The sequence below is a fragment of the Phalacrocorax aristotelis genome, chromosome 2 (assembly GCF_949628215.1).
Source record: "Phalacrocorax aristotelis chromosome 2, bGulAri2.1, whole genome shotgun sequence".
Taxonomy (NCBI): Eukaryota; Metazoa; Chordata; class Aves; order Suliformes; family Phalacrocoracidae; genus Phalacrocorax; species Phalacrocorax aristotelis.
Genome location: NC_134277.1, coordinates 168298836 through 168326746, shown reverse-complemented (window position 1 = coordinate 168326746; position 27911 = coordinate 168298836). Strand labels below are relative to the sequence as shown.

The window sequence follows — 27911 nt, the reverse complement described above, 5'->3', positions numbered from 1 at the left end:
ATCAAAAATAGAAGTTTGAAGAAAAAAAAATAAGCAGCAGCCTTTCACTGTTTCCTGGCATACCAGAAGCCCAAAGACCACACAGAGCAAACGCAGATTAGTACAAAAGGACTCCAGTGCACAGGAATTCAGCTAGCTCAGCGTATGATGGAAGTTATCACAAATAGGAAAAAAAAAGGCTCAAGACAAAGACTGGAGGGTGTACTAATATACTGTCAGCAAGATTCGGTAACTGGGGCGGGGAGGAAGCCTTTGTAAATTAGAATATATTACAAAGACCTTCTACTGTTGAAGTATGTGAATGGTTACAGGATGACTAGATGGAAAACAGTTACAAAACTGTCTTGCACGTAAGATTCAGGGGACAAATTCTTACAATATCCAGAGCAGAGCAACTGCAATGTAACAGGTTGGAAGTACACAGGCCATTGCTTTCATTAACATATTGATTGGCTGAAAATTAGTAAAAGGTATAAAAGCTTGTAAAGCACTATAGGCAAAAGATAAGACATACTCCACAAAATTATAAAATTGCAAGAAAGAAAAATGTGAAATACAGTCTCTGCAGCATGTTTCCAAGGTACAACATCATCATTCAGCAGCCCCTGCAAAAACAAAAGCAGGCAAACATATGCGAAGTCATTTAAGAGTTACCTATAATTTCAGGAACAAAATTCAATTCCTTCAATACCTTCAAAAAAAAAAGAGGCAACCTAGATCCATGGATTTTTCAGTCAAAAGGGACAACAAAGTAACATCCTCCTAAACCTCTGTATAACACAGACCTTTATCACAAAATCATGAAATAATTCAGGTTGGGAAGAACCTCGGGAGATCTCTAGTCCAACCTCTTGCTCAAAGCAGGGTGAGCTATGAAGTCAGACCAGGCTGCTCAGGCCTTTGCCTAGTCAAGTCTTTCAAAACCTCCAACAACAGAAGATCAAAAAAATCCTCTGGGCCCCTAGGCCCACCAATTAATTATCCTCACAGTGAAAAAGGCTTCCTTGTACACAGACAGAACCGCCTCGTTCAATGACGCCCTGTGCCTCTTGTCCTCCCCCAGGCACCGCTGGGCTCCGTCTCCTTGATAACCTCCCTGTACAGACTGGCAGGCTGCTATGAAGTCCCTCTGAAGTAGCATCTTCCCCAGGCTGAAGAAGTCCCATTCCTGTGGCTTGCCCTGTCAGGGTAAGTGCTTCAGCCCCCATCCATGCTACGGACCCTCTCCTGAATTCACACCAGTTCAGCAATGCCGTTCTTGTATTGTGGGCCCCAGAACGGGTGCAGTGTTGAGGTGTGGTCTAGGGAGTGCTGAGCAGAGGGGAATAATCACTCCCCCAGCCTCTGCATGTGCTCCTGTCGGTATGTCCAGTATGCTCTTGGCCCTCCATGATGCCAGGGCACCCCACCTCACCCTGTGAGGAGCTGAACTCTGAATACATGGACCAAGGATGAAAGCTGAGCACCTTCAGCACAACGTCCAACGGGAAGAGTGGAGAGGAGGTGGCCATGTACAATACACAAAGACATTGCCAACACTAGTACATGCAACATGAAGTCAAACTCACAAGCCTGTTTGCATAACCAAATAAGCCTCAAATGTCCCTTTTTGCTGTTACCAGGCAAATATTGAAGTGTGCAACCAATATAAACAATGGAAGGGAACAATGAAAATTTCAGGAGACCCCCGACTGTGACAAACCTTTCACAATTAAACTACAACAGTCACTTGGAAGCTATGCTTATGCAAGTTACACAGCTACCGCTATAAATGGATTGGGTTCCCAAGAAACTCCACGTAAGCTAATGGACCACCCTGAGCTATTTATTCTACTCCTGTTAGAGTACACTATGCTTGTCAGCTAGGTCCAGCTAACCACAATTAAACTGGAAACTTCTGTCTTAACAACGACTGATGCCTCAGCAACTATCGAAGACCCACTTCAATACTGAAATATGATGATACATGCAGAAGTGAGAAAGGATTAAACTCCAGTGCAATTGCTAATGAACTTCTTGATTCATATTGCCTTTGGAGTAATTTTATAAAAGAAAAATATCAGGCTAATAGAGCAGAATTACTGCTAGGACAGTCAAACTATTGTCATTGCAAAGGGAAAGAAATGTCAGCTTCAAATTGAAATAATAGACCAGCCAAGCAAAACGCCACCCTGACCATTCAGCACTCATCTTCAACGGTTAGGTCAGTCCTACTCAAGGAACATTTCCAAACAGCACACTGTGGTTTTACTTGAGGTTATGCAGAGAAGCAATAACAGGCTCAGCCAGTTCATGAAAACAAGAAACACTGGTAGCAGCAAATGCAGGCTCTGTTTGGCAGATTCACCTTTGGCTTCTGCTGAGGAACTGAAATACCTGTGTATTGAGAAAGTCCTGAGACTCACATACTAATGTTGAGGCCCATTGATCTAGGACACATTTCTTACTGATAATGCAAGGGTGCCTGACACCCCCACTTTGCAGACCTTCTCACCCCGTGAGACTTAAAAGCACAGAAGTCCCTGATCCAATGGAGTTCAGTATACATGAAGCATTTTGCCTGCACTTAAACTTATAAGCCACGTTAGCCCACAGCTCCAACTTTGGCCAACGGTGAACTCTTACATGGGAAAGCAGAGTGCACCCAGGAAGGAGGAAATACCCACCTGATTTAGAAATGAGCTTCTGGCCTCATATCCTCAACATGTCATGACTGCTCCCCAACAAGGAAGATGGGTGGCACTAGAGGCGGTGCTGGCCAAAATTAAGAGGGAGATGCCTAACTCCTGAGTAGAGACAGAAGTCCGACAGTCGCGTGTATCCCCTTCCTCATTCATTACCTGAGGAACTCTGACTGCCCAACTCCAAAACTGGCTGCATCGGCCACCTCCTGTTCTGCAAGAAAATGGAGCCAGCCACCACTGCCTTCACACACAGGCTCGATCAGCATGAGGCAGGCATCTCGGTGCCCACAGACACTAGCACAGGGCTGCCAGCTAAATTAAGAAAGCAGGGTAAGTTTCTAGAAAGCCAATGTCTGCAAAGTTGCCAAGGAGTACGTAGCAGGACAGTGAGTGAGGGCTGCAGATTTCCAAACACAGCAGTTCATTCCAAAAGGCAATTTGCGTCATGAAGGCAGGTCCAGCAGAACCACTGAATGGTTGAGGTTCGAAGGGACCTCTCAAGATCACCTAGTTCAACCTCTGCTCAAAGTAGGGTCAGCTATAGCAGGTTACCCAGGGCTGTGTCCACTCAGGTTTTGAATATCTCCAAGGATGGGCATTCTGCAACTTCACTGGGCAACACATTCCAGTGTTCCACCACCCCCCCAGTGTCTCCTATGTTTAAACAGAATTTGCTCTACTTCACTCTGTGCCAGTTACCTCTTGTCCTGCCATTGGATGCTACTGAGCAGAGTCCATCTCCTTCGCTCCCTGACATCATATACACATTCTTAAAATCCCCCTAACCCTTCTCTTCTCCAGGATGAATGGTCCCAACTTTCTCAGCCTCTCCCCATATCACAGATACCCCAGTTCTTATTCATTTGTGTCCCTTCACTGGTAATATCCCTGTATGTCCATGTCTTCCCTGCACTGGGGAGCCCAGCACTGGACACAGTCCTCCAGATGTGGTTTCACCAGAGCAGAAGAGAGGGGAAGGATCACCCTCCTTGACCTGCTGGCAATGCTCTTCCTACCTGCTGGTCAGCTTGTGGTTCACCAGGACCCACAGTGTTTCTGCAAAGCTCCTTTTCAGGTGATCAGTCCCCTGCTTGTACTGCTGTATGAGGTAATTCCTTCCCAGGTGCAGGAATTGGCATTTCCTTTTGTTGAACTCCATGAGACTCCTGTTGGCACACTTTTCCAGCCTGTCAAGGTCCCTCTGAACAGCAGCACAACAATCCAGTACAGGCAAACTCACACACAGCATGTATATACACAGTCATAAAGGGCTCTTGTAAGCCCAGTCTTTTGTAAGAGGCCCTAGAAAACGTCCGAAGGAGGTTCCATCCTCCTCTCTGCAATTAGCGCACTTCCAACTAGGTTGCATTTCTTCAGCTTGCTGACGTGATATACTTTCTCCAAACCTCAATCCTGCCTCTTTGACTGCTGATATTCATTATCTGTGAAGCTCCCAGCATTAGTACTGAGGCTGCAGCAAAGCCCCAGGACATGAAAAAAGGGTTAATGGAGCTATTAGGTTAGCCTAGAGAACCACAGTATTCAGATAGTGATGCTGGCAGTTTGGACACCACCCCCAAGGGCTTCCTTTCTGCTGCAGAGTAATGCTTAGCAGAGCCTTGCCTCCCTTCCCCTGCTCACTTAGTCAGATCAAGAGATGGAAAATGAAAAAAGGAGAAAAGACAATGGATAAAAGGATCACAACAAACCCTCTGAGGTACCACTCAACTACGCCATTTCCCAGAAACAACAAAATCCAGAGGGTAGGCCTGGAAAGCCAACGACTCCCCAGATGGAATTAACAGCCCAAGAGCCAGCCTGGCTCGGCGGGGCAGACAGTGCCGGGTAACCCCAGCCACTCCCGCGCTGTCACTGCTGGCTGTTCGGAAGAGGCACAGTGGAGCTGACCCTGCTGGTCTGGCAGGAGGGAGGGAAAGTCCCTGCCTCCTTCAGTCCCTGAACGACCCAAGCAGTCTGATGATGCACGGCGGGGTCAAGGACGCAGATCTACCAGGCCCACCAAGCTTCCCATGCAGATTACCAGCATTCAGCCTGCAGCAATCACAGCCAGACAGTCCCTGCAATAAGGCCAGAGCCCTGTGCCCATCCATGACTCAAGTGGTGGCAACAGAAGCCCATACATCCCACAGCTCCCATCCCACCTGCAGAAAGACACATCTTCACAGCCAAGCAAGCAGAGAAAGACACTTTGGTGCTGAAGCCTGGGACTTGGAAAAGATCAAGTGCTTCTGCATGGAGACTGTTCCCTCCTTCCAGGTGGGACCCAGGTCCAGGTTAGTTTCATGACTTTTTTCTGAATCTTTGGTTTCTTGAGGCTATAGCAAAAAGGCTTCTGCCCTACCCGAGGCTGAACTCCAGCTCTCCCCTCACCTGCTGCTGCTTAGGCAAGGAGATCCCCTCCACGCTCCCCACACTAACACACAACATGGAGATGCACGTGAAGCTGTCCATCCATCTGGGCAGAGGCATTTGTCCCATTTCACACCCCAAACGTCAGTCCCACCAAAGGCACCATGCCTAATCCTGGGGGAAGGGCACTAGGACATGGGGTCTTTGTACCCTAGCATCACCTTGTACCTCTCCTCCAACAGCCAGCCCCATGCTCCTGCCTGTACCTGGAGGAGAGCCATCTCCACGGTGGCTAAGAAAGAGGGCAAATGGACCCCCAGGCTCCTCTACCAGTTTCTCCGGAGAAGGAGCCATGCTGTTCTGCAGCACAGACAGCTCACAAGGGCTGCCTCGGCACCAGGACCCCTGCTGCAAACAGTAGGCAGGAGGGGGGCGTCTGTCAAGTACCACCAGGCTGCAGGGACATTTCTCCCCTCAAGCAAGCATGCTTTAAGCAGGCTTCAGTGGAATGCTTCATAAAGATGGGCATTTCTCAAGATGAGATGGCTGCAGCACTGCTGAGGGGTGCAGGATGTATACCAGGAGTCAGACACCCAGCTTACACAACTGTAGAGCCACAATGATATTTCAAAGACATTGGCCTACGTGTAAGAAGGTGGTGATAATTTATACATCTGGAGACCAGGAACCAGGTCTACACTGTAAACATGGTCTTCATACCGAAATTGCACAAAACCTTCTCACTTCTGCAGCCAAAACTATCAAGGCGTTCCAAGCTCTGCCAGCTGAACAGTGGGTCTCAGACACCTCCTTTTCCTCAAAAACAACCTGAGGCAACCCAGGCTGCCTCCGAGACAAAGGCCCAGAGCCAGAGGTGTTGGCCCAGGTGATTTTGCTGCAGCGACTGGCACATCAACAGTGCCTGCTGCATTACTGCTCCTCCAACACAGGCTAAGGGGATCCAAGGTTTTGCAAACCTTTCCAATCCTGGAAATGCCAGTGATAAGGACAGATCATCCTTACACCTCACTACTCTTAAAAGAATTTCAAGTCCAACTGTCAAACCCTGCTGGTACAGTCCCACTGCCTTCAGCAGGTCAGCACATATTTAATTAAAGGCACGATCAGACTGTGTAGCAGGAAAATAATTACAATTCTCCTGGTGATTCATGAGCAAGAGGGCACGGCTTCCCATGCCACCGCAGGCTGGACTAACAGCAGCATGCAGCAGAGCTCTGCATTTGTCCCCAACCAGAAAAAATGCATGGACTCTGCCACCGTGGGCAGGAGGTATCCGTCAGCAGTGAAATGCAGCAGCTTGGTAGCTCCTCAAAATGCTCATAGCAAAAACAGATCATGTATTTGAGCTTTGTGTTTCCTTCACATTTTCCTGGTTAAACATAGGCATGACATCTTAAGAATTGCCCACAGAGGAAGGAGAGACTCTGCTGTGCACTCCGCAGCCAAGGCATCAGGGCATAGGAGCATGTGTCTGCCTTTTCAGTCTTGGAGACCTACAGGTAGGAGAAGTATGAACAGAACTGGCGTCCTTCCTTTTACATCTGTGATGAAAAAAAGACCTGACCTTTGGTGACTGTGCCAGTGGGATCGCCTTTGGGAAAAGTCAGCTCTATGAGAGAGATTCAAGCGGAGCTGGAAACAAAAACTTCAAAGCAAACCACTGGGCAGTTGATCAGCTCTAAGGTTAAACTCAGTTTTTCCAAGTCACTGTGCTCAAAGCCAACACCTTACAGGCGAGGCCACAAAACCAGAAAGACTTCTATCCCACACCTGGGCAGCCCAGGCAGGATGCCAGTCCCAGAGGCGGGTACAGTTCCCTTAGCAGAGCAGGAGCCAGTCCACTTCCAGCAGAGCCAAGCACCTCCAGTCAGCACTAGGCTGCATCGCCAGAGCAGTGAACTCAAGACACACCTTTCCCTACATTGAGAGAAATGATGCAAGCAATGTATATTCCTGGGATAGCTAGCTTCAAGAAGAAGAATCACTCCACCTGAAATCTAGTGAAGATAACAGAGTTAATGGTAGCAGAGGTCAAAAAAAGTGATCGCCACTGCTGAGAACATCAGTTTGGAGCTAGAGCAGAGAGGCTGCACTTCAGCCCCCGTGGGGCAGCCCTGGTGCCATGGTGAGGGCACTACTACCACTAGCCAGGTAGACCCTCACACCTGGGCATTCCTCAGAGACCCTCGCGCCAGTTACCTGGCGATTCAGTCTGACCCACCTAAGCAGGCAGTGGACAAGACCACAGGCAGTAGATACAGACCACTCGCGATCCCAAACAAGGGACGTTCTCAATTAACTGACTCCAACTCAAGTAGTGTTTCTGTCTCCACTCCTCACAGCATTCGCCCCAGGCACTGAAATGGTTTCAGCCTTTTCTGACCACAAGCACGTAATCACAAACACCTGAAAGGTGGCAAATCAACAGAGTTCCAAAGGGAAATGATACTCTGCAGCAGCCAAACACCAGGCACAGTACAGAATCACAGAATGGTAGGGGTTGGAAGGGACCTATGCAGATCATCTCGTCCAACCCCCCTGCTGGAGCAGGCACACCCAGAGCAGGGGGCACAGGACCGCATCCACGCTGGGTGTGAATGTCTCCAGGGAAGGGACCCCACAGCCTCTCCGGGCAGCCTGTGCCACTGCTCTGGCACCCGAACAGCAAAGAAGATCTTCCTCATACTGAGGTGGACCTTCCCGTGTCCCAACTTGTGTCCATTGCCCCTTGGCACGTCGTTAGGCACCAATTAAAAGAGTCTGGCCCCATCTACTTGACACCCATCCTTTAGATATTTATAAGCATTGATGAGTTCCCCCCTCAGCCTTCTCTTCTCCAGGCTGAACAGACCCAGGTCTCTCAGCCTTTCCTCAGATGCTCCAGTCCTATGATCATCTTCATAGTTCTCCACTGGACTTGCTCGAGCAGTTCCCTGCCCTTCTTGAACTGGGGGGCCCAAAACTGGACACAGCACCCCAGATGTGGCCTCACTGGGGCAGAGCAGAGGGGGAGGGTGACCTCCCTCACCCTGCTGGCCACACTCCTTTTCATGCATCCCAGGACACTGTTGGCCTTCTTGGCCCCAAGGGCACAGTGGCTGGCTCAGGGTCACCTTGCTGCCCACCAGCACTGCCGGGTCCTTCTCAACAGAGCCGCTTTCCAGCAGGTCAGCCCCCAGCCTGTTCTGGTCCATGGGCTTGTTCCTCCCCACATGCAGGACCTTGCACTTGCTTTTGTTGAATTTCTTGACGTTCCCCTGGGCCCAGCTCTCCAGCCTGTCCAGGTCTCGCTGGGTGGCAGCACAGCCTTCTGGTGTATCAGCCACTCCTCCCAGCTCGGTATCATCAGCAAACTTGCTGAGGTTACACACTGTCCCCTGGTCCAGGTCATTGATGACTATATTGGACAAGACCTGACTCAGTACAGACCCCTGGGGAACACCACTAGTTACAGGCCTCTAACCAGACTGCCCCGTTGATCATGACCCTCTGAACTCTGCCGTTCAGCCAGTTCTCAATCCACCTTGCTGTCCGCTCATCTAACCCACGCTTCCTAAGCTTACCTATGAGGATGTTATGGGAGACAGTGTCAAAAACCTTGCTGAAGTCAAGATAGACAACATCCACTGCTCTTTCTTCATTTCCCCAGCCAGTCACACCGTCACAGAAGGCAGGTTGGTCAAGCATGATCTCCCCGTAGTGAATCTATGTTGACTGCTTCTGGTAACCTTCTTTTCCTGCACATGCCTGGAGATGACATCCAGAATGAACTGGTCCATCACCTTTCTGGGGATGGAGGTGAGGCTGACTGGCCTGTAGTTCCCCAGGTCCTCCTTCTTGCTCTTTTTGAAGACTGGAGGGACATTGGTAACCGTCCAGCCCTCAGGCACCTCTCCTGTCCTCCATGACCTTCCAAAGATGATGGAGAGTGGCTTAGCAACAGCATCCACCAGCTCCCTCAACACTCATGGGTGCATCCCATGGGGGCCCATGGATTTGTGAGGATCCAGCTTGCCTAAATGATCTCTAACCCAATCCTCCTCAACCAATGGGAAGTCCTCCTTTCTCCAGATTTTCTCTCTCACCTCTGGGGGATGGGACGCCTGAGGGCCAGCCTTAGCAGTAAAGACCAAGGCCAAGAAGGCATTCAGTAACTCTGCCTTCTCACCATCCTGCGCCACCAGGGTACCCACCTCGTTCAGCAGCGGGCCCACTGTATCCCCAGTCCTTCTTTTACTACTGATGTATTTGAAGAAGCTTTTCTTGTCATCCATGACATCCCTCACCAGATTTAGTTCCAAGTGGGCCTCAGCCTTCCTCATTACATCTCTGCATACCCTGACAACATTCCTATATTCCTCCCAAGTGGCCAGTCCCTTTTTCCACATAATGTAAGATCTCTCCTTCTTCCATGTGAGTTTCTCTAGAAGCTCTTTGCTCATCCATACAGGTCTCCTGGCTCCTCTGCTTGACCTCTTCCTCTCAGGGATGCACCGATCTTGAGCTTGGAGGAAGTGCTCCTTGAATACTGACCAGCTCTCTTGGACCTCCTGACCTTCTAAAGCCCTAACCCATGGGACTCCTCCAAGCAGGTCTTTGAAGAGGCCAAAGTTGGCTCTCAAGTCCAGGGTTGTAATCCTACTTGTCGCCCTGCTTCTACCACACAGGATCCTGAACTCCACCATCTCACGGTCACTGCAGCCAAGGCTACCCCCAGCCCTCACATCCTCCACCAGGCCTTCTCTGTTTGTTAGTATAAGGTCCAGCAGCAGCCTTCAGCCAAGCTTGGATTTGCAGCCAGACCACCATGGCAGGGATGGCAGAGAGGGGCTCTCCTCCCTGGCAGCTCCCACACAGCACAGGAGGAGGGACACTCCTCACCTGCCCAGCCCAGGCAGACCCATGACAAAGTTGACGCTGGGACAGGCCTGGCAAGGCAGGGCACCTCCCGGCAGGGCAGGGCAGGGCCGGAGCGCTGAGCACACTGAACACAAGCGGCTGCGCACACCCGAGCTCAGAGCCGCGGAGGAGACCGACCCTACACACACACAGAGGCAGGCTGCTCCCTGGCTGCTGGGACACAGCCCTCCCTAATGCAGACTGGCCGGATTTCCGACTATTTAACCCCACAGATCAGGCCCTGAGGAATGCATTTCAAATACATAAAAGTACTTAAGCGTCAGGAATACATTCCAGCTAAGACAAAGCAAGTCGTCTCCAAGCCAAAGGCTCACCGGCTGCTTCTTCCCAGGCATTTAAGTGGGGACTGAGGAATGCAGTCCCCTCTGGGGCTGGACACAGCAACTGTTCCCCTGCAGACAGCACGCAGGAACAGAGTGGAATCTCTGGTCCAAACGAAATGACACACCAATTCAGGGCCACAGAAAGGAAATCCCCATGCCAGAATTAGATCAGGACATCACCATTAACACCCGCTCTTGCGAAGGGCCGTGGTGGGTGGGTTACTGACGGGAGCAACTCATGGTCTCAGACTGCATCTTAAACACAAGAGCAGCAGTGCACAACTGCATAAACAGAGGGCCCCCATGCTGAAACCAGAGCACAAGCAACCTCCACCTCAGTCCTGCACAGTGGGCTGGGAGGAGCCCGAAGGAGGAATGTCACCAGCACATCAGCACTCCCTGCTGCAGGCATGGAGCATCCAGTGGCATCTTCCATTGAAATAGTGCAAAAGCATTAATCTGGAGAGACCTACTGAGGTTATTTCATGGGACAGCGTTCTGGCTACGGGTGAAGAAGCAAAACCCAATATACCCCAAGTACTATCCAAAGACCTCTCCCCCTTTCTTACCTGTTCTATCATTTATCACTTCCCACCCATCCCCCTCCCTGGCATACCAGCACCTCAGGAATGGCCTTCTCCAGTATAACAAAGGGACCCAATCTACCAATCTAGCTTTCTTCTCAACCATCTTCTGACCAAAGAAGGGTCAATTAGCAATTACAAAAAAAAGTAATTTACTTCCCTGTTGCTAATACTTGTGGCATTACAGATAAGTTATACAATAACCTGTCCCAGTTGTTCCAAACAGCACTGCGTTTTCTTGAGGCAGAAATCTATCACTTTGTAAGACAGATGCATCTTCCAGCACCGAGAGGCACCATAAAACAAACAAAAAAAACCCCAACAAATAAGCTCTAACCCTGAAACTGCGAAACCAAGACAAGGCAGACAAGATCAAGTTTATTAACTGGTACAGAACAGCGTATTCAGTCTACAGCAGACTGTACACTTGGGGTTCATGGAAGCACATCTGGGGGACTGGAAAAATCTTAAAGAAAAGTTAAGTGTCTCTGTGTGGAAGGAGACAGCAGGAGATTCTCAGACACAAAAGGCACAAACAACTCTTCTGAATAGGAAGAGTACAAAGAATAGGAAGGTGCCAAAGTAGCTCTCAGGGGAACAGGTCAGACATACACCATTAAATACCCTGAACTAGAGATGGAAAAAGGAGGAGTCAGAAACCACAGAGAACCTTGCAATCCAAGAGCTCTGTGGGCCGTCACATCCCTCTGCCTCAGTATGCAGCATGTCTTACCACCCACCACACTCTTTCACCACTGTTCCCTGCCTCATCCAAATTTCTATCACAGGGAGACGGTGAAACCAGGTTATAAAATCTAGGAACATTCAGGGGAACACATATAACAGGTCAGAGGAGACCTAAAGAGGTTAATCTAGTCCTGCCTTTACCTCTACCCATCAATGAAACATCACCAAAGTCACTCTTGGCAGATATTCAGACAATAGCCAAAAGGAATAAAGAGAGATCTTACAGGTGCAATTAGATCAGGTAATGAGCAAATGCTCTGTAGGGCCACTGTGATATTATGTTTACACGTTAGAGACAGCGGACTGGAACACGAGGAAGGGAAGGCGTCACCGAAGAACGGGGAAATCCCAATGGTGCAAACTCGTTCCAAACAGCCAACCTAGCAGCTGGTGCACCCATGACATGGAAGATGTTATTAATGACACAACAGAGATGTATCTAGAGGTTTACAATAACTGGGTCAGCTGAACCCAGGGAAAAGACTGAGTAGGTGCTTTCATTGATGATCTCCCTACACTATACAAAACCAGTGCAAAGTATCTGGTGAGAGGCAGGACCATTTAGGCTATAGTTACTTAAATCTTCATGAATTCTTTGCTTCACTGAATCTCTCTGCCGGCCAGTATGCCTTTTGACCTGTTACACTCATTTGAACTTCCTCCAAGACCTGAGCTCCTTGAGATCCACATAGGGCAGCATGCCCACATGCTGTCTCAACAATGAAACTGACTACACACCCTGGAGCTCACAGAGAAGTGAATATTAGTAGTCAATTCTTATTTGTAGACCTTCAAGCATAAAATCACTTCTGTGCTCCTCTTTCCTGTTCCCTTGTTTGTATGTCCAAGAGTTTTACTAGCTCTTTTTTTCTACAGCTGAGCCTATACTCAGCTATTACGACTCTGGCACAAATCCTAAATCCCCCTAGTAACCACCCAAGATTTATAAGACAGACAGTTACTGCACAAAGAGGAAAGGATGAAGGTGAAATGGCCTGCACTTATTTCAGCTTCTGGGCAGCAGCACATCCAGGATACCTGGCTTTTGGAGAAAGAAAACCACGTCCATTGTACACATTAACTCATACGGCTCCTAAACTCCTGGAAGGAATAGAGAGGTATGCCAACTCTGCACACAGGTCTCATAACAATCAAGTGAAACCAGTTTCTTGTCTGGTTTTGTTAAACAAATGCAGCTTGCAGTTTTGACAAAGCCTGCAATGCAAAGACTTCACATGCAGAAGGAGAGAAGGTGCCCACAGCACACTCAAGCCTTAAAGGGCACCAAAGCTCACTCGGTCTCCTTACAGCATGGTGAACCACTGAGGAGTCCAGTCACTGATGACTCCTGACTTTCTCAAGGAAGGGCTATTAGCATGGACAGATTAAAAGGAGCAGCTTTACTCCTCTATGGAAGTAAATAAAACCCAAGATCCTCCTTGCAGGCCCCAGATGCCAGGAAATTAAAAGCTGCTCTTAATTAGCTTTGCAAGGCCCCACCTTGTCTTGGGAAAGTGACAAACACCGCTCTCAGGTTTCACCCTGCTCAATGCAGCAGGATCCCAGGCTCTGGACGAAGGACACCGATGCTCTTGCCCCAGGCCAACGGCAGCCAAACAGGAGGAACCGCTGACACCCGGACTGTTTCTACCAGCCTAGAAACGGCCTTGCCAAGATGCAAATAGCAACAAGCCAGAACAGGAAGGAATCTGCACTGGACTCAAAAGGGCTCCTCTCGCTGTTGCTCTAGCCAGGTGTCCATCTCTCATAATTTTCAGTGCAAGCTGAACAACAGCTCACCAGGCAGTACGAAAAAAAAGTTTTCTGCACTGGGCCCAATTTGTCATGGGAGCTTTAGTAAGGAAAAAGCATAGCAGGGAACCTGCAACCCCTCCATTAGACATCCCCAGGGCTTGCCTCTTCAGCACCACCACTGCTCAAAAACTTGGTATCAAAGTTTCCCCTCCCTGCATGATCCCTCAACCTGCCCCCCCAACCTCATGACACTTGCTGCCCAAGTATCTTTGCAGCAGAAGGTCTCCAGCAGCTTGACCCTCTGCATACTCTTGCTGACACAGAAGAGAGGTCTCCTCCCTCCTCTGCATTGACTCGTTCATAATTCTCAGTCCCTACTCAGCTCCTCCCTCTCTTCCTCCTACACAACGTCCTACAAGGTATGCTCCACCCAGGTTTCTCCCAACCTCTTGCTTTTGCCTTCCCATACTCCAAACATGAGCACTCCTCTGAAAGCACACCAAGAGCCTCTGGATCGCTGCTGATCATGCTCCGCTTCTGGGCTGTGAGTGGCTCCATCAGCCACCTCCAAATTCCTCCTCCGAATTCCAGACTGCGTTCGTTCCTTTCTGGTGAGACCTGCACCTCTTAAGTGCCCATGGAGAGCGGACTAAATGAGTCAGGTGGTTTCTGTACCTTTAATGTAATGTTTTAGCAGCCTGTATCCTTGAAACTTACACCCTAGCTGAAGGACCTGCTATTTATCCTGCTGCTGTAGTGAGCTACAGGCTCACAGTCCTGCAGAAATCACTTTATGCAAGCCAGGCAGAGCAGAAGTCAGCACAGAGCAGGGAATTTCCTCCTCTGGAATTCAGATACCCTCATGAAGGGCACAGGGAACTTATCAAAGGGAATTTATCATTTTCCATTAAATCATGCTGTATCACCCTGGCAGCAAATCCCTGCAACAAGGCAGCAGATGCTCCTAACACATTTAATCTATCCCTTCAACAACCAGAGTATAGCCACCATAATGAAGAAGCTAGACTCAAAACAGGCAAGATTCCACATGGGACAAATAAAAAAGAAGCAAGAGCAGACAGAAGAGCATTCAGCACTGCAGGACAGAGAGAAACAAGCATTCACTTCTACAGCTTGGAAGAGAGTGTTCAGGAAAGTGCAGTGGTGTCATTCAGAAATGCCAGGAGGCAGGCAGATCATCTAATCAGATCAAGAGCAAAGCAGCAGCAGGAAGGGGACATGGGAAGTTCTGGTACAGAAGAAAATGGTGCCGCATTAAGAGCAAGAGATTGCCAGTGTTTCTGGACTCTGGAACAGGCAGAATGAAGACAAATAAAAGCATGTCAAACAGAGGTAGCCTGGTAGTGGGTGCTAGGTAATAAAACCCACAGAAGAGGAGTCAGATAAATTAAAACATTTTCAAAGGAAGTTGTTTGCTAACTATAAAACAAGATTACCTTTCCAAAAGCCAGCCACCCCTCCATTCTTTTGCTTCACATGGAAGCCTTCCTCAGAAATCCTGCTTGAGCCCTTAGGAACAAACTTCCCACCGAGGACTGCATACACCCTCTCATTCACGTTTTTCAAACTGATCCCCATTTGCTGCTCTCCTCTCCAGCCCCTACACACACATCTCAGCAGTCCTTTAACCTCTTCTTCCCAAGGAACAGGTACACGCCATCCTATTCTGTGAAACAAGCACACTTCCCTTCCCCCCCCCTCCCCCGTCCTCCTTCGTGGTATGCACAAATCCTCCTCCCAGCCTCTCTCATGCAGACGGCATATTTCCATGAAGTGCTCCTCGACTAGAAAGCATCCTCCCTACCCCAACCAGAGACCTCTCCCATTGCCCTCCCTCAGGGAAAATATGTGCCCAAATCGAGTATTGCTGTCCTCTCTTTCCCTGGCAGGAGGGCAATTTACTTTCAATTTTCGTCCCATACTCACATTGTATAAAATGCAGTTTCTTACTCATACGTTAGGTATCTCTACCTACATGGTCCCCAACAGCAACACCTTTAAATAATGCCCTTCCTGCATGTGATTTTTTATGCCTGGGACTAAAAAGCGCACCTCTTCACTGCTCAGGTAGGTTCTATTAGCACAAACCATTAGGACACATATTGGCTCAAACCTCAGGTGCATCTAACCTTGCATCCTTGTTCCACCAAACTGCAGACCTCCTTATCAACTACCTCTGCACTACCCTGGCACCAGCTAGAAGGAAGTTGGTGGGGGGCTGGAAAGGGGAAAGACTGCAGGGCCCACCTCTGCTCAGTCTTCCTGGTGTGTCTCCAGGGCACGGCATCTCTAGGCAGCATCCACCAGCTCCCTGGCTTTTTTCAAGAGCAGTTAGCACTCAGGGGTGCTCTGCTTGTTTCCCCTCCTGGTCCCCAGCTGCACATTATTCAACGCTCACCTTGCTTGTGAGGGAGAGGGCATTTAGATTTTGCTTGGGATGGGCTGATACCCATCACAACTGGAGAAAGCCCATAACAGCTGCAGACAGTACTTGATATGCAAGAGTGCAAGTACAGCAAGTCCAGAACAGTACTTCCTCTAAATCTCTCCTGGGATATGCAGCACAGTAAGATGGTGTCTTTGTATATACTCATTTTTGGTCGTTTTCTCTTCTGTGAACTGGTCCACTTATTTCCTGAGCTCACGTAAACTTTGAACATCCATTACATCATATGGCAAGCAGTTCCACCCTTCAGCTTAACTACATTTTGCATAACAAATTATTTCATTTATTATGAACTGAGCCCTTTTTGGTTTCACTTCATGCCCCCCAGTCCTCATGCAAGAAGAAACAGTAGTCAGTTGCTCCTTGTTCATTCCCTCCAGGCCATTTGTGATACTCCAGACCTCTGTCATCTGATGGAGGGATGGTGCTATCTTTTTCAGACAGATTGAAGAGATCTTGTAAATGTTTATTTTCCTTCTGCAAAAGTTGCTGCATATTGGGTCTGATCACACCCTTTTCTGCTCCCTGTACCTCTTCTGACTTCACTACATCTCTTCTGAGACTAGAGGACCGGATTCTTATCTGTCTGATCACTATTTATTTTCTAATAATTCTTTGCCAGAAGAGTCTAAAAATTTGGGGAAACTCACACACCAGAGAGGAACCCATGATCCCAGGATAGGTCATGGCAGGAGCTCTGATGCTCCCAAGCTGAAAAGACATAACAGCTGGGGTTGAAAAAAAACAGTGGTCAAATACAAGCTCTTTGGGTGACAACAGGAAGGAGACACAGTGCTTAGGACAGTACCTGCTTTCACAGGCAGGATTATACCTATCTGACCAGAGACTAAAAGCGTCAGTATAAAATTTGCATGTATAATCCAAAAGATGCTCTTCAAAAGCTAGCCAAACCCCAGTAATACCTCAGTCCAAATGGGTTCAATGTAAACACAAGGTAGGGCTGTGACTATTAGGCAGGATACAAAGGAGTTGAGCAGCACAAGGATCGGCAAGTTCGCTGCAGATATGTCGCAATTAGCCTCCTCTGCAGAAAAGACTTACGCTCATTCGTAAGTCCTAACCTGCCCGTAACACACATTTTCCAGTCGTCTGAGAAATATCCCCGCCTAAAGTATAACAAGATCCCAAGCCACATGATGGAAGAGCGCTGATAAAGTATCATACTAGTGTCACCATACCTGAACAACGCGCCCTCACAACTGCATTCCACAAGCAGCCTGGCTCACAGTAATTCAAAGGAAGACAAGCAGGAAAGACAGACAGAACACAAAAATATTAGAGACATCAGGAGAGCAAGAATCTGGCGTTTCTATACAAGAGAATTTGTTTAGGTAGGGATGCCTAAATTGTACAGTTCAACAAAATTGAACCAAATTATTCTGGCCTAAAACAAAAAAAAAGTTTTTTGTCTGCATGGGAGGTTTTTTTCCCCCGATTTCATGGCAAATTTCATAACGTGTCACTAATTCAACAGAAAACTGTTATTAAAAAAAATGAGAACTAGGTTGTTATTTTTGTTTTAAAGTTTTTTGTTGAACATGACTTGGTCTATAGTCACTGACGAGCGTCTATCCAAACAAGCTACAGTAAAATATTTTCTCTCTAGTACAATACTTAACTAACTTTTTTAAATGGTACAATTTCCACAGGGGATATGTGGCAAAACTTCCGCCAGAATATCTTCGAGCCCAGTAATGTCTTCGGGCCTTCTCCTTCCTGAGAGGCAGGTTCAAATTCCAGTTCTTGTTTGCAGTGTCCTATGCTCCAGATTACCCAGCAGAATAGGAACGCTGTTGTTTCAGTTCCTGCTGAACAGTACTTCAGGGCCCAAACGCAAGAGCTCAGCCCGTACCCAGGACTCCTGCCTTGTGAAAGCAAACCCTTTGGAGTCAGAGGTGACTGGGTCGAGCTGGCAGCTGTCTGCTGAGCATATCTCCAGTCCTCTGCTTCTATAGAGAAATCATGTCGGCATGGCGCGTGGTAGCACACTAAGGATTTATCACCAGTGTTACCTGGGCAGAGAGCTCTGCAGCTAAACAGAACTGTGGAAGAAGTTGCAAGTGCAGGCTGAAGTCCCAGCTAATAAGTGTAAAGCACCTCTATCGCCTTTAATAAACTTATCTGACAGCTTTTGTGGTTTATGGATTAAACCAGGGATTTTAAATTCACGTTGTGCTTTGCTCAGCAGTAAGCACGGCTCAGAGGACATTTGATTTAAGTAAAGCCTTTCTGCTTCGGAGACCCCTTTATCGGGCAGACGAGCTCACCCTCGCAGCGCCCACCAACCAGCCCTGTGGTAGGTGCTCTCGGAGCGAGGGGCTCCCCTTCCCATGCCAGGCCACAACGAGCCGGCCCAGCCTCTGCGACCGCCCGTTCCCGTGGGGAGCACAACACCCACCCGGGACTCCCGCTCCCGCAGCGAAAGCACCCGGCCCCGCCGGCCCTCTGCGCCGCCGCCCGGCCCCGGACCGGGCGAGAAGCACGGGGAAGTCGGCCGGGGCTCGGACAGACCGACGCCGCGCTCCCCACCGAGGGTACGGCGGGGGTGGGGGGGTACGGCCTCCGGCCCCGCAGCAGGGAGAAGGCCGCTCCCGGGTGCGGGGCTGGGTAGGCCAGGGCAGCGCCCACCTGCCCCGCTCCCGGGCCGCCGAGAGGCGGCCGAGGGGAGGGGGCGGCCCGGCAAAACGGCGGGAAGGGGCGGCCTCCCGCGAGGCCCAGCCGGGCTCCGCCGGCCTCCGGCCCCGCCAGGCCGGGCCGGGACCGCGGGGCCGAGCGGCGGCCGCGCTCCCCAGGCCGCAGCGGACCGAGGCCTCCACCGGCGGCCGCGCGTTCCAGCCGGGCCAGCGCCGGGGCGCGGGGGGCCAGCGCCGGGGCGCGGGAGGCCCGCGGCGGGCCGCGGCCTCACCTTGGGCAGCTCCCGGAGCTGGTTGGCGTCCAGCAGCAGCTCCTCCAGCGACCGGCTGTAGCGGTAGATCTCCTCGGGCACGGCCTGCAGGGAGCAGTGCCGCCGGTCCAGCGCCTCCACGTGCCGGTTGCAGCGCCAGAGCGGCGGCATGCACCGCAGCATCGCGCCGGGCCGCGCCGGGGCTCGGCCGCGATCGGCTCCGGGCGGGCAGAGGCGGGCCCGGGCGGGAGCCGCCGCGCCGGGAAGGGGCCTGCCCGAGGGAGGGCCCGGATGTGCGGGGGGGCGGGCGCTCCGGCGGGGCAGGGGCAGGGCCGCGCCGGGCCCAGCGGCCGCCCCGCTTACGGCTGCGCCCCGGCTCCGCGCCGCCCCTCGGGCCTGGCCGCTGCGCTTGGGCCCCGCCGCTCCCGCAGGGGCCCGGTCGGCACCTGGGGCCGCACCGCCCCCCGCGAGCGTCCCTGGGAAACGGAGTCCGCTCCCGCCCTGCCCCGCGCCCGCCCCCGGGCCCGTGCGCCGGGACCCGCCCGCCGCCGCGGGACCGGCCCGCCAGGCCCGAGCGGCCGGCGCAGACCCGGCCCGGGCTGGGGAGCGGGCGCGGCGCCGGCACCCCGGGTGCCCGGGGCATTAAAGCGGTAATCAGGCCGCTGGTGGCGGTGACTTACCTGCGCCGTGCCGCGCCTCACGCTGACAGCCAGCCCACCGACTGCGGGGATCGGTGCAGGCAACCTCCGCCCCCAAAGCTCTTGATCTTCACCCGGGAGAAGTGACATCCAGAGGGTAAAATAACCCGACTGTGTTTCTACCGTGAGAGCTGTGACAGTTTCATAAATAATTTATATACACTCACAAACGCTTAATTGGCAGGTGCTTGATATCAAGTTCGTAATGTGAGACATTATTAGGAAAATAACTTTGAAAAACGCCTGTGCCAGTGTGCAAACTCCTGTGAGGCATCAACATTTCTCTTTTAAAAGACTACTTCAACTGAAGATAGTATATGAAGGCAATCAGAAGTATGAAATAGGTTCTCTGTGACCGGAGCAATGCCTACACACAGACGGGCATGAGTCAAGGGGGGCACAGGAGAGGCTTGTAAAACAAGTTCTGTGAAAGGAGAAATAAAGATCAGCAATTACCATCTCCATCTCCCACACAACAGCAAGGCACAATCATGACAGAGTAGGTTTAAAATCTACATGTGCATTCAGTTCTGGGACACATTGCTTAAGATGTTGGTTTGTGACAAAAGCGTCAAGTCCAACGTTAGTTGTCACCTCTAGGTTGTCCACAGGATGATCCAGTCCCTCCTTGTTCTCATCCTGTATTGCTTTCACAGTTTCCTGGTCTCTATGTAACTCTTTATCTTTCTTTGTCCAGTTATTTCTGCTCATTTAATTTTATCACCCTTAATTTCCCCACCTCGAGCCCAGCTGTGTCACCCAGTCACTACACTCCTCTCCAAACAAGACTCTTTGCCCCAGCTACTTTTGCCTTACACACAGGTCTCCACCTCCACACCAGTTCTTAGAGTGGACATTTATCTCCCAGTAAAACTTCTAGAGATAAATCGTTCTTACCTCACTGTTTAAATATGACATCTCGCACATGCACTTGTGCGACACTGGGCAGAGCCCAGCACCCCAGGAGCAGCCTCGGACACCAGCCAACCCAAGGCAGTACACAGGCTCCTTCTGTATATTCTGCTTTCCTCATACTGCAAGGAGTCAGAAATATTTCTGCAACAAATCAAAGAGTGAGGCACTGGCACTTGTGAAAAGCAGGAGGTGAGGGTTGTCCAAGCAACTGCAGGGCCTTTCAGCCTCGCTTAGTAATGGGCAATGGCTGTGACATTCTGAAGGAAGGAATTTTTTAACCTTTCATTTGCCTCAGTTGCAGTGTATTCTATAGAATCATGCCACATTAACCTATGGCTTAACACTTTTTTTTTCCTGGGCAAAAGTACTAACTAGTGTAACGCATCAGTTGGTGTAGTACCCAATCAGAAATCACAAGGGTAGCTAGGAAAAAAACAGGGGTGACAATAGGAACTGTAAGATAGACGACAAATCAGCCATCAAGAAATAAAAAGATGAGATTTAAGTTTTAGGGCCAGCTCTTAGCACTTGTACCAAAATGTAGGAATGTCCTGGCTATGTCTCCTAGAAAATGGAGGGGCAGCACAACAAAGCAAAAACTGTGATATTTTGAAGATGGTTTCATTAATGGGTCTGCCTAAATTTCAGCACAAGTGCAAGGTGATGCCAGAGACAAAGAACAAGAATTTCCATTATCCACAAGCTCACAGGTGAGACATGACATAGGAGAAACAGAAGCAATTAATCCAGACTAGAAAGCAACCCAAAAGAGTGCCTATGAGGGAGATGAAACTACAAGGACTGTTTGGATATAGCCAGTGACAGCAGACAGGTAAGCGACTGATCACACAGGTACTTGTAACCATCTGAAATGCCTAGGTTCTGGTCACTTACAAGTCCAAGAAAAAATGTTACAAATTGTGTCCCTGTTGAGACTAGCTTCCAACTGAAAACTCTTAAGGAAGATTTTATAAATTTGAATCATCTAGCCTACTGAAACACTAATAATAATAGCAAGAAATTATATTCTATGAAAGTACACGAATAAGGTTAAAACCAAAAAAAGACCCATCTAAGCTCAATTAAGATGTTAAGAGCAGGTATGAAACTGTTTGCTAATGTTAGGTTCCCAAGTTCAGCAAGTCCGGAAATATCTATCTGTAAATCTCAGCATATAAGATCATGAACTCTGCACATCTTCCCAGTGGTAACTTCATTTTGATACTATTTTCAAGGGCTCTGTAAGTGGGAAGAAAATGGTTTTACTAAAGAGTTAAAATCATCAAGCTAGAACAAAAATTCTGTAATGCCTTTGAGCAATGGAAGCCATGTCACAGCAGCTAGTCCAACAGGGTAGCATTTGTCAGCCCACAGTTACGGAAGCTCCGGAGGTACCTAACATTGCTCGTCTTCCAAACCACTGAGGGATGGAGGTGCCACTGAACCTCATTGATTCTTAACAAATCAGGGATTTGACGTGCTTTTCTCTGGAAGCCCATCTTCCCTAATTGGTATAGAAGGAAATTGTATTTTCTGTCTAAGCTTCTCTTGCTCTATCCAGCTGTTACGGTGCAGTACTACACCAGCTCTGCCTCCCACATGCTGAACTGCTGTCAGGGTCTTATGATCCCACCATAGGAAGGATCTGATGCTGAATCAGTGTTAACAGACATGCTGACTTGCCAACCAAACTGAGGATAAAGTTTATCAAAGATTACTGGAAAAGTCCCATCACAGCCTCGTCCCCATCTCTGTTGGTGCCGTCTTAATTTGCAGGACTAAGTTTCTGAGACAACCAGTTTTCTGTGACCATACTTCATTATACTTGAACGCTTGGCTTGCTGCAGAGCAGACACTGTGTACAAGAACACCATTCCTTTGCCCTGGAGCACTTGAAAATTCAAGCCACTTGGTTTTCTGTTCTCACTGGAAAGCTGCACCCTATTTATCATGCAGTTTCATTAAGTGACAGGTGCATCGGGAAGCTTGGACCTAGAGCACATCCTGAAAAACAGCCAAACAGCTCTTTCTGTTGCAGAATGCTGCTCTGTGTCAGCTGTTTTTGCTGGTACTCTCCTCCTTCAGCTTCAGAACCCCCACAGAATGTTGCTAAATCTATCACCCATGGAGGCACCTAGAACAGCTCCAGCGGGAAGTTCACTGGAACAGGCTCAGAGGAAAAAGCTTTTCTAAGAAGTCCCAAGTACTTCAGCTTCCTAGCCAACTGGAGGAGGATCAAACAAAGTGGGAGAAGCTGAGGTGTGCAAGGAGCTCTGAGAACTGCTACCCTTGACTGCTCCAGTGGAACCTGCATCCCAGAAGGGATGAGAAATTCACCAAGTCCAGTACTGCATGATGCCCCAGAAAGTGAGGGTTTAGCTAGTGATGCATGGATTAACACAGCCTCTAATTTAGGAAACCCCTCACCTGTAATTTTTGGCATCTGAAGTCTATTCATTCCATGTTTGGAATGAATAGTTGAACATGTTCCATGTTTGGAATGAATAGTTGAACATGTTCCATGTTTGGAATGAATAGTTGAACATGTTCCATGTTTGGAATGAATAGTTGAACATGTTCCATGTTTGGAACACTTTTGCCTAGGAACCTGCACAGGCCACTGCCTTGGGCAGGATGGGTCCTTTGACAGCAAAGCTGTCACTTAGTGCAAGTCCACTTGGTTTATTCTGCAGAAAGCAAGGACTGGGCATTGAAAGAACAGATGAAAACCTCAGGTGATACGATCCCATTTATGGGAAATTAACCAACTGCCAAGGTAGTCTTAGGAACACTGTGGGGAAAAGACTGCCAAGGTGAAAGAAGCTGGGTCAAAGAGAATAGGAACACCCACAGCTTCAAGGCTCAACCTCTTCTGCACCAGCCTCCAGGAATTACAGGCTAGATCTAAGAGGAACTATGGGTACCCCCAGTGCAAGATGCATGTGTGAGAGAGATCTGCCAGCAGCAGCTACACCAGGTCTTTGCAGGAAAGAAGTATCATCACTGAGAGGTCTAATGTCAATGGGAACAGAAGGGATAAACCTGAAGCTCTGCTTCAGGATCTGTGTGTGACGGATCCAGGCACAGATTGTCAGGAAAGACTGACAGACTGCTTTGGTAGTAACTCTCCACAGACTTGCCAGTGAAGTCTGGTAATTAGCTCATTTTAAGAAAAAAAAAAATCCATGGCTGTAAGTTCAGGTAATTTCAGCTACCCCTGTGTTTAGCTAAAGGACTATTGTCTTAGGAGCATGAATACTAATTAGCCTTCTACAATACTATTGAGTCCTCTTTTCTTGTTAGGCATGCTCTTTTAGAAGGATGGGACACTCATGCCTGTGTTAGCAGTATACAGTCATTCTGGCTGTCTCTGTGAGACCCCAATAGCTATAAAAATGAAGGTCTACGCAAGAGACAGCACATACAGGAAAATGCTGACAAATCAGGATTTTACCTTATTCAATGTGAAAGCTGAACCATTTGCCTGGAATGATGTTGATGTGGACGGATAATCTGTCCAAGTACCAGTGAGATACTAAAAAAAGCCTTCTTGTGTACCTGCTTTGCTTCAGACTGCTACTTTCCAAATTATCTCGGCTCTTCCTGCTCATCTGCTATGCACAAGTACAGCAGTATTAGACTTCAAATTTGAACACAAGTCAACAGCAGGAACTAGACAAAGAACAGCACTGCATGGGTTAAGGCCCTGAAACTTGAGGCCCTGGGCCAAAGAAAACGTCAGTGGTATGCAGCTCCATAATTAGGTTCATATATGCAGGATTTAAGCTGGGGATTAGTTACCCCTTTTGCCCAAGCATTCAAATCTAAGGCAAGAGACTCAGGAAAAAGTGTTTCAAAGCTGGGTAGGCAGGGTGGGAAGAAACAGGAGCAAGCAACAGATACAGGAATGGCTGGGACCAGTTCACGATGAATTCAGATGAAAGGCTGCCAGAATCATGAAATACCTGACTGAGCTTACTGAAGGCACCCACATCCATTGGGGTGAGACCTCAAGCCTTGTTTTTCAGGGAAGCAGTCCTGTAGAAGTAGGTCTTTCGGCAGAGAGCGTACATACAGGAGCTCACAAGCTCTCTTTTTCCCTGTTACACTGAAATAATCCAATTAAAAAACTCAAGAACCAATCCTGCACAGCCGTTCCCAGGCTTCTGTGGTGCAGTATTTTTCTCACCTCCACTTAGGTTGTGTCCTCTTTAAAACAGTTCCTTTGGGCCTACAGGGAAGGCCCGCAGCCTTACAAGAGTTAAAGTTTCTGACACCTCTGCCAATAAGGAGCCAGTGATGCAGAGTCAAGACATGAAGGCCCATCTAGAGCAGCCTGTTGGCCTCCATTTTTCACCAATGCTGTTTCCTTTAGGGATTAGAAAAGCTGAGCTCTTTACTCGTCAGGCCCAGTCTGTAAGCTCCAGCACTCAAGCAAAAAGGTTTCATCCTTACCCCAAACATTTCTGGGATGTTTTCATTGAAACCTAGAGCCTCTCCTCTGACAGTTGCCACCAGACAGAGCTATTCAATAGTTTGTGCAGCTGCACCCAAACAGCTTGCTGCCATAAATAAGGCACCAAAGCATCCCAGCTGCTCAGTTCTGCTTCTGTTCGGTCAATGGTACTAGGTAAGTTACACGCACTCTGCTTCAAGATCTACATGGGCCTATGTAACACACCACAGCTACCAGTATGATTATCATTCAGTATCGGCATACCTAAACATAGACTCCAGGAACTACAGGAAGACAAATTTTGTCAGGTTTAGCCTTCTTCTGACCTTCAGGCAGTTACTGCAGATCTGTGCCTGAATCTTAATGAGATCAGCAGAGTTTTCTATATTAATCTAGGGTTGCAAATCTAGGAAGGTCCATTTGTGTGGAGTCATGTGGCAAGGTTTCCAGATGTTAAGGCTGCTTCTGCAAAAAGCCCGTTCTGAATTGCCCACATTTTTCTAATAACTCACCAAGACGACCAATGCTGTCAAAGGATCAATTAAGAAAGCCCTACACAGATAAAACTAGCCAAAAACTGTTACTCTGCAGAGTGGTGTTTTCTGTCAATAGGAAAAGTCTGAAAAAGCCTGAAAGCGAAGTAACTTGAAGACACCTTCTTACTTTGCCACCCTTTCAGAAAACTCTTCAGACTACAACCATTTAAGAGGAGGAATATCAAGACTGAAACCTGGTTAACAGGCTAACTTAGAGGAACCCATTCTTTTGTCTGTACTCGTACCAGATCTATGCTGCACCTGAAGACATCTACAACTTTTTCCAGTTTGCTGAGAAAGCGTGGCATGAAATACAATACTAGGAAGAATACACGATTAAATGGGAGTTGGTGACTGCACAGACATCTCTGAAGCATCGCGTATGTGGGAACAGGGAGGGAACGGTGAGAGGCCATCAGTAAATTCAAGGAAGGGTCCAACACAACCAGTGTTCCTGGGGACCAACAGACTGGCTCACCAGCCTATGGCAGCAGCCTGCCAGTTTCTCATGGTGCAACTTTGTGCTCCTCTTGTCACACATATCACCCTTTGAGTCACCGACAGCTTCAGGCTTGTACAGTCACCTAGAAGGCTAACTATATGGATGGTGACCCCCCCGAACTTGCCCAAGAGAGGAACACTACAACATCCAACATCACATAGCACACCCACTGATTATCCTCATAACCTTCTCATCCTTTTCTGGGTTACAGCTTTCCTACTGAGAATCTCCCACTGCTCAATAAACCATTTTCAACTTAAACACAAAACAGACTATATCCACTTATGCCAAGCCTAACATGCTACTGACCTGCCACGCTAACCTGTCAAATGCGTATTTCTATATCTGCTTCAAAATCCTAAATCATTTCAACATCTACGTCTGGCCTAAATCAGATTTCTGTTAAGATCTATTAAGATATTTGGGGGTTGGACTAGATGACCTTTTAAAGGTCCCTTCCAACCCAAACTATTCTATGATTCTATGATCCTTCCTCTTTCTTTTTTTTTCCCCTATTTAGGATTATATTTTGTCAGCTATTCCTAATGAATTTGTATTTAGGTCACACTCTTGGCATTTTAATTACAATGCTGTACAACACCTGATTGTAGGTTCAGAATCACAGAATGGTTTGGTTTGGAAAGGACCTTTAAAGATCGTCTAGTCCAACCCTCCTGCCATGGGCAAGGACATCTTCCACTAGATCAGGTTGCTCAGAGCCGTGTCCAGCCTGACTGTAAATGTTTCCAGGGACGGGGCACCTACGACCTCTCTGGGCAACCTGGGTTGCACTCAGCGACCCACCGCCTGGGTCACCACCCTCAGCGTAAAAAATCTCTTCCTTATGTCCAATGTAAATGTACCCTCTTTCAGTTTAAAATGGTTGCCCCATGTCCTGTCACTATAGGCCTTGCTAAAAAGACCCTCTCTGTCTTTCTTATAAGCCCCCTTTAAATACTGAAAGGCCACAATAAGGCCTTCTCCTCTCCAGGCTGAACAACCCCAACTCTCTTAGCCCTTCTTCACCACAGAGGTGTCCCTACTCTGGATCTGCTCTAACTGGTCCATGTCCTTCTTGTACTGGGAACCCCAGAGCTGGATGCAGTGCTCTGGCAGGGGGAATCTCATGAGAGCGGAGCAGAGGGGCAGAATCCCCTCCTTCAGCCCACTGGACATGCTTCTTTTCATGCAGCCCAGGATACACTTGGCTTTCTGGGCTGCGAGTGCACATGCCAGCTCATATCTAGCTTCTCACCCACCAGTACCCTCCAAGTCCTTCTCCTCAGGGCTGCTCTCACTCCATTCCTCCCCCAGTCTGTACTGATAGCAGGGATTGCCCTGACCCAGGGTGGGACTTTGCACTTGGCCTCATTGAACTTCATGAGCTTCCCATCGGCCCATTCCTTAACTTTTAACCACTTCAGTTTTTTAAATCATCACCACCGCAAGGAAACTTCTAGTGCAGTCTTTATACCCCTAAATCCAGCCAACAGGAAGTTGAAGAACTTTTTCCTCAATAGGAAAATTTACGGAATTTTTTTTTTGTCTCTCAATGGAATTGGAGTTGGAATTCACTCCAATAATTCCTCAAGAACAGGGGCAAATAGCAGCAAATGGAAGCCAGACAGACAAACTAAATCATGGGAGAGGTGTTTTGGTTTTCTTTAGTAGGAGTAATAGAAGTCTGGAACAACTAAAAATAGTGAATTTTCTCCTGCATCACAAACAAAAGCAGCAAAGAAGCTATGCTGCACTGCAGAACTGGGGCAACTGTGAGCTACCAGTATGCTATGGCTGAGAGGTCGGTCAATGGGATCACAGGTGGCATGAGATGATGCATTTCCAGCACAGATAAGAAAGGACACAAGCCACTATACAATACATTCAGCAGGTCTAATCAACTACTTACAAGAAAAGGAAATTCACGCTAACAAATGCAAAGAAGCAGTGCTAGGGCAATGACCAGGGAAGGAGCAAGCTAATTTCAAGAGATTTCAGCTATCAAAACACAAGTTGAAAACAACAGGC

At 48.7% G+C, this 27911-nt stretch overlaps 1 protein-coding gene across 44 annotated transcripts in view; it reads right to left on the bottom strand.

Moving 5' to 3' along the window:
* Positions 1 to 19236, bottom strand: part of SCRIB (scribble planar cell polarity protein) — a 122562-nt gene extending 103326 nt beyond the window's left edge. For 43 of the 44 annotated variants that reach the window (XM_075086038.1, XM_075086036.1, XM_075086051.1 and 40 more), the window contains exon 1: positions 18798 to 19076. In XM_075086038.1, coding sequence (XP_074942139.1) covers positions 18798 to 18959 — 162 coding nt within the window. In that variant the 5' untranslated portion in view covers positions 18960 to 19076. Of the gene's footprint in view, positions 1 to 18797 lie in introns of all 44 variants that reach the window. The other variant, XM_075086060.1, reaches the window with a different exon arrangement.
* Between the last annotated feature and the right edge of the window lie 8675 nt (positions 19237 to 27911).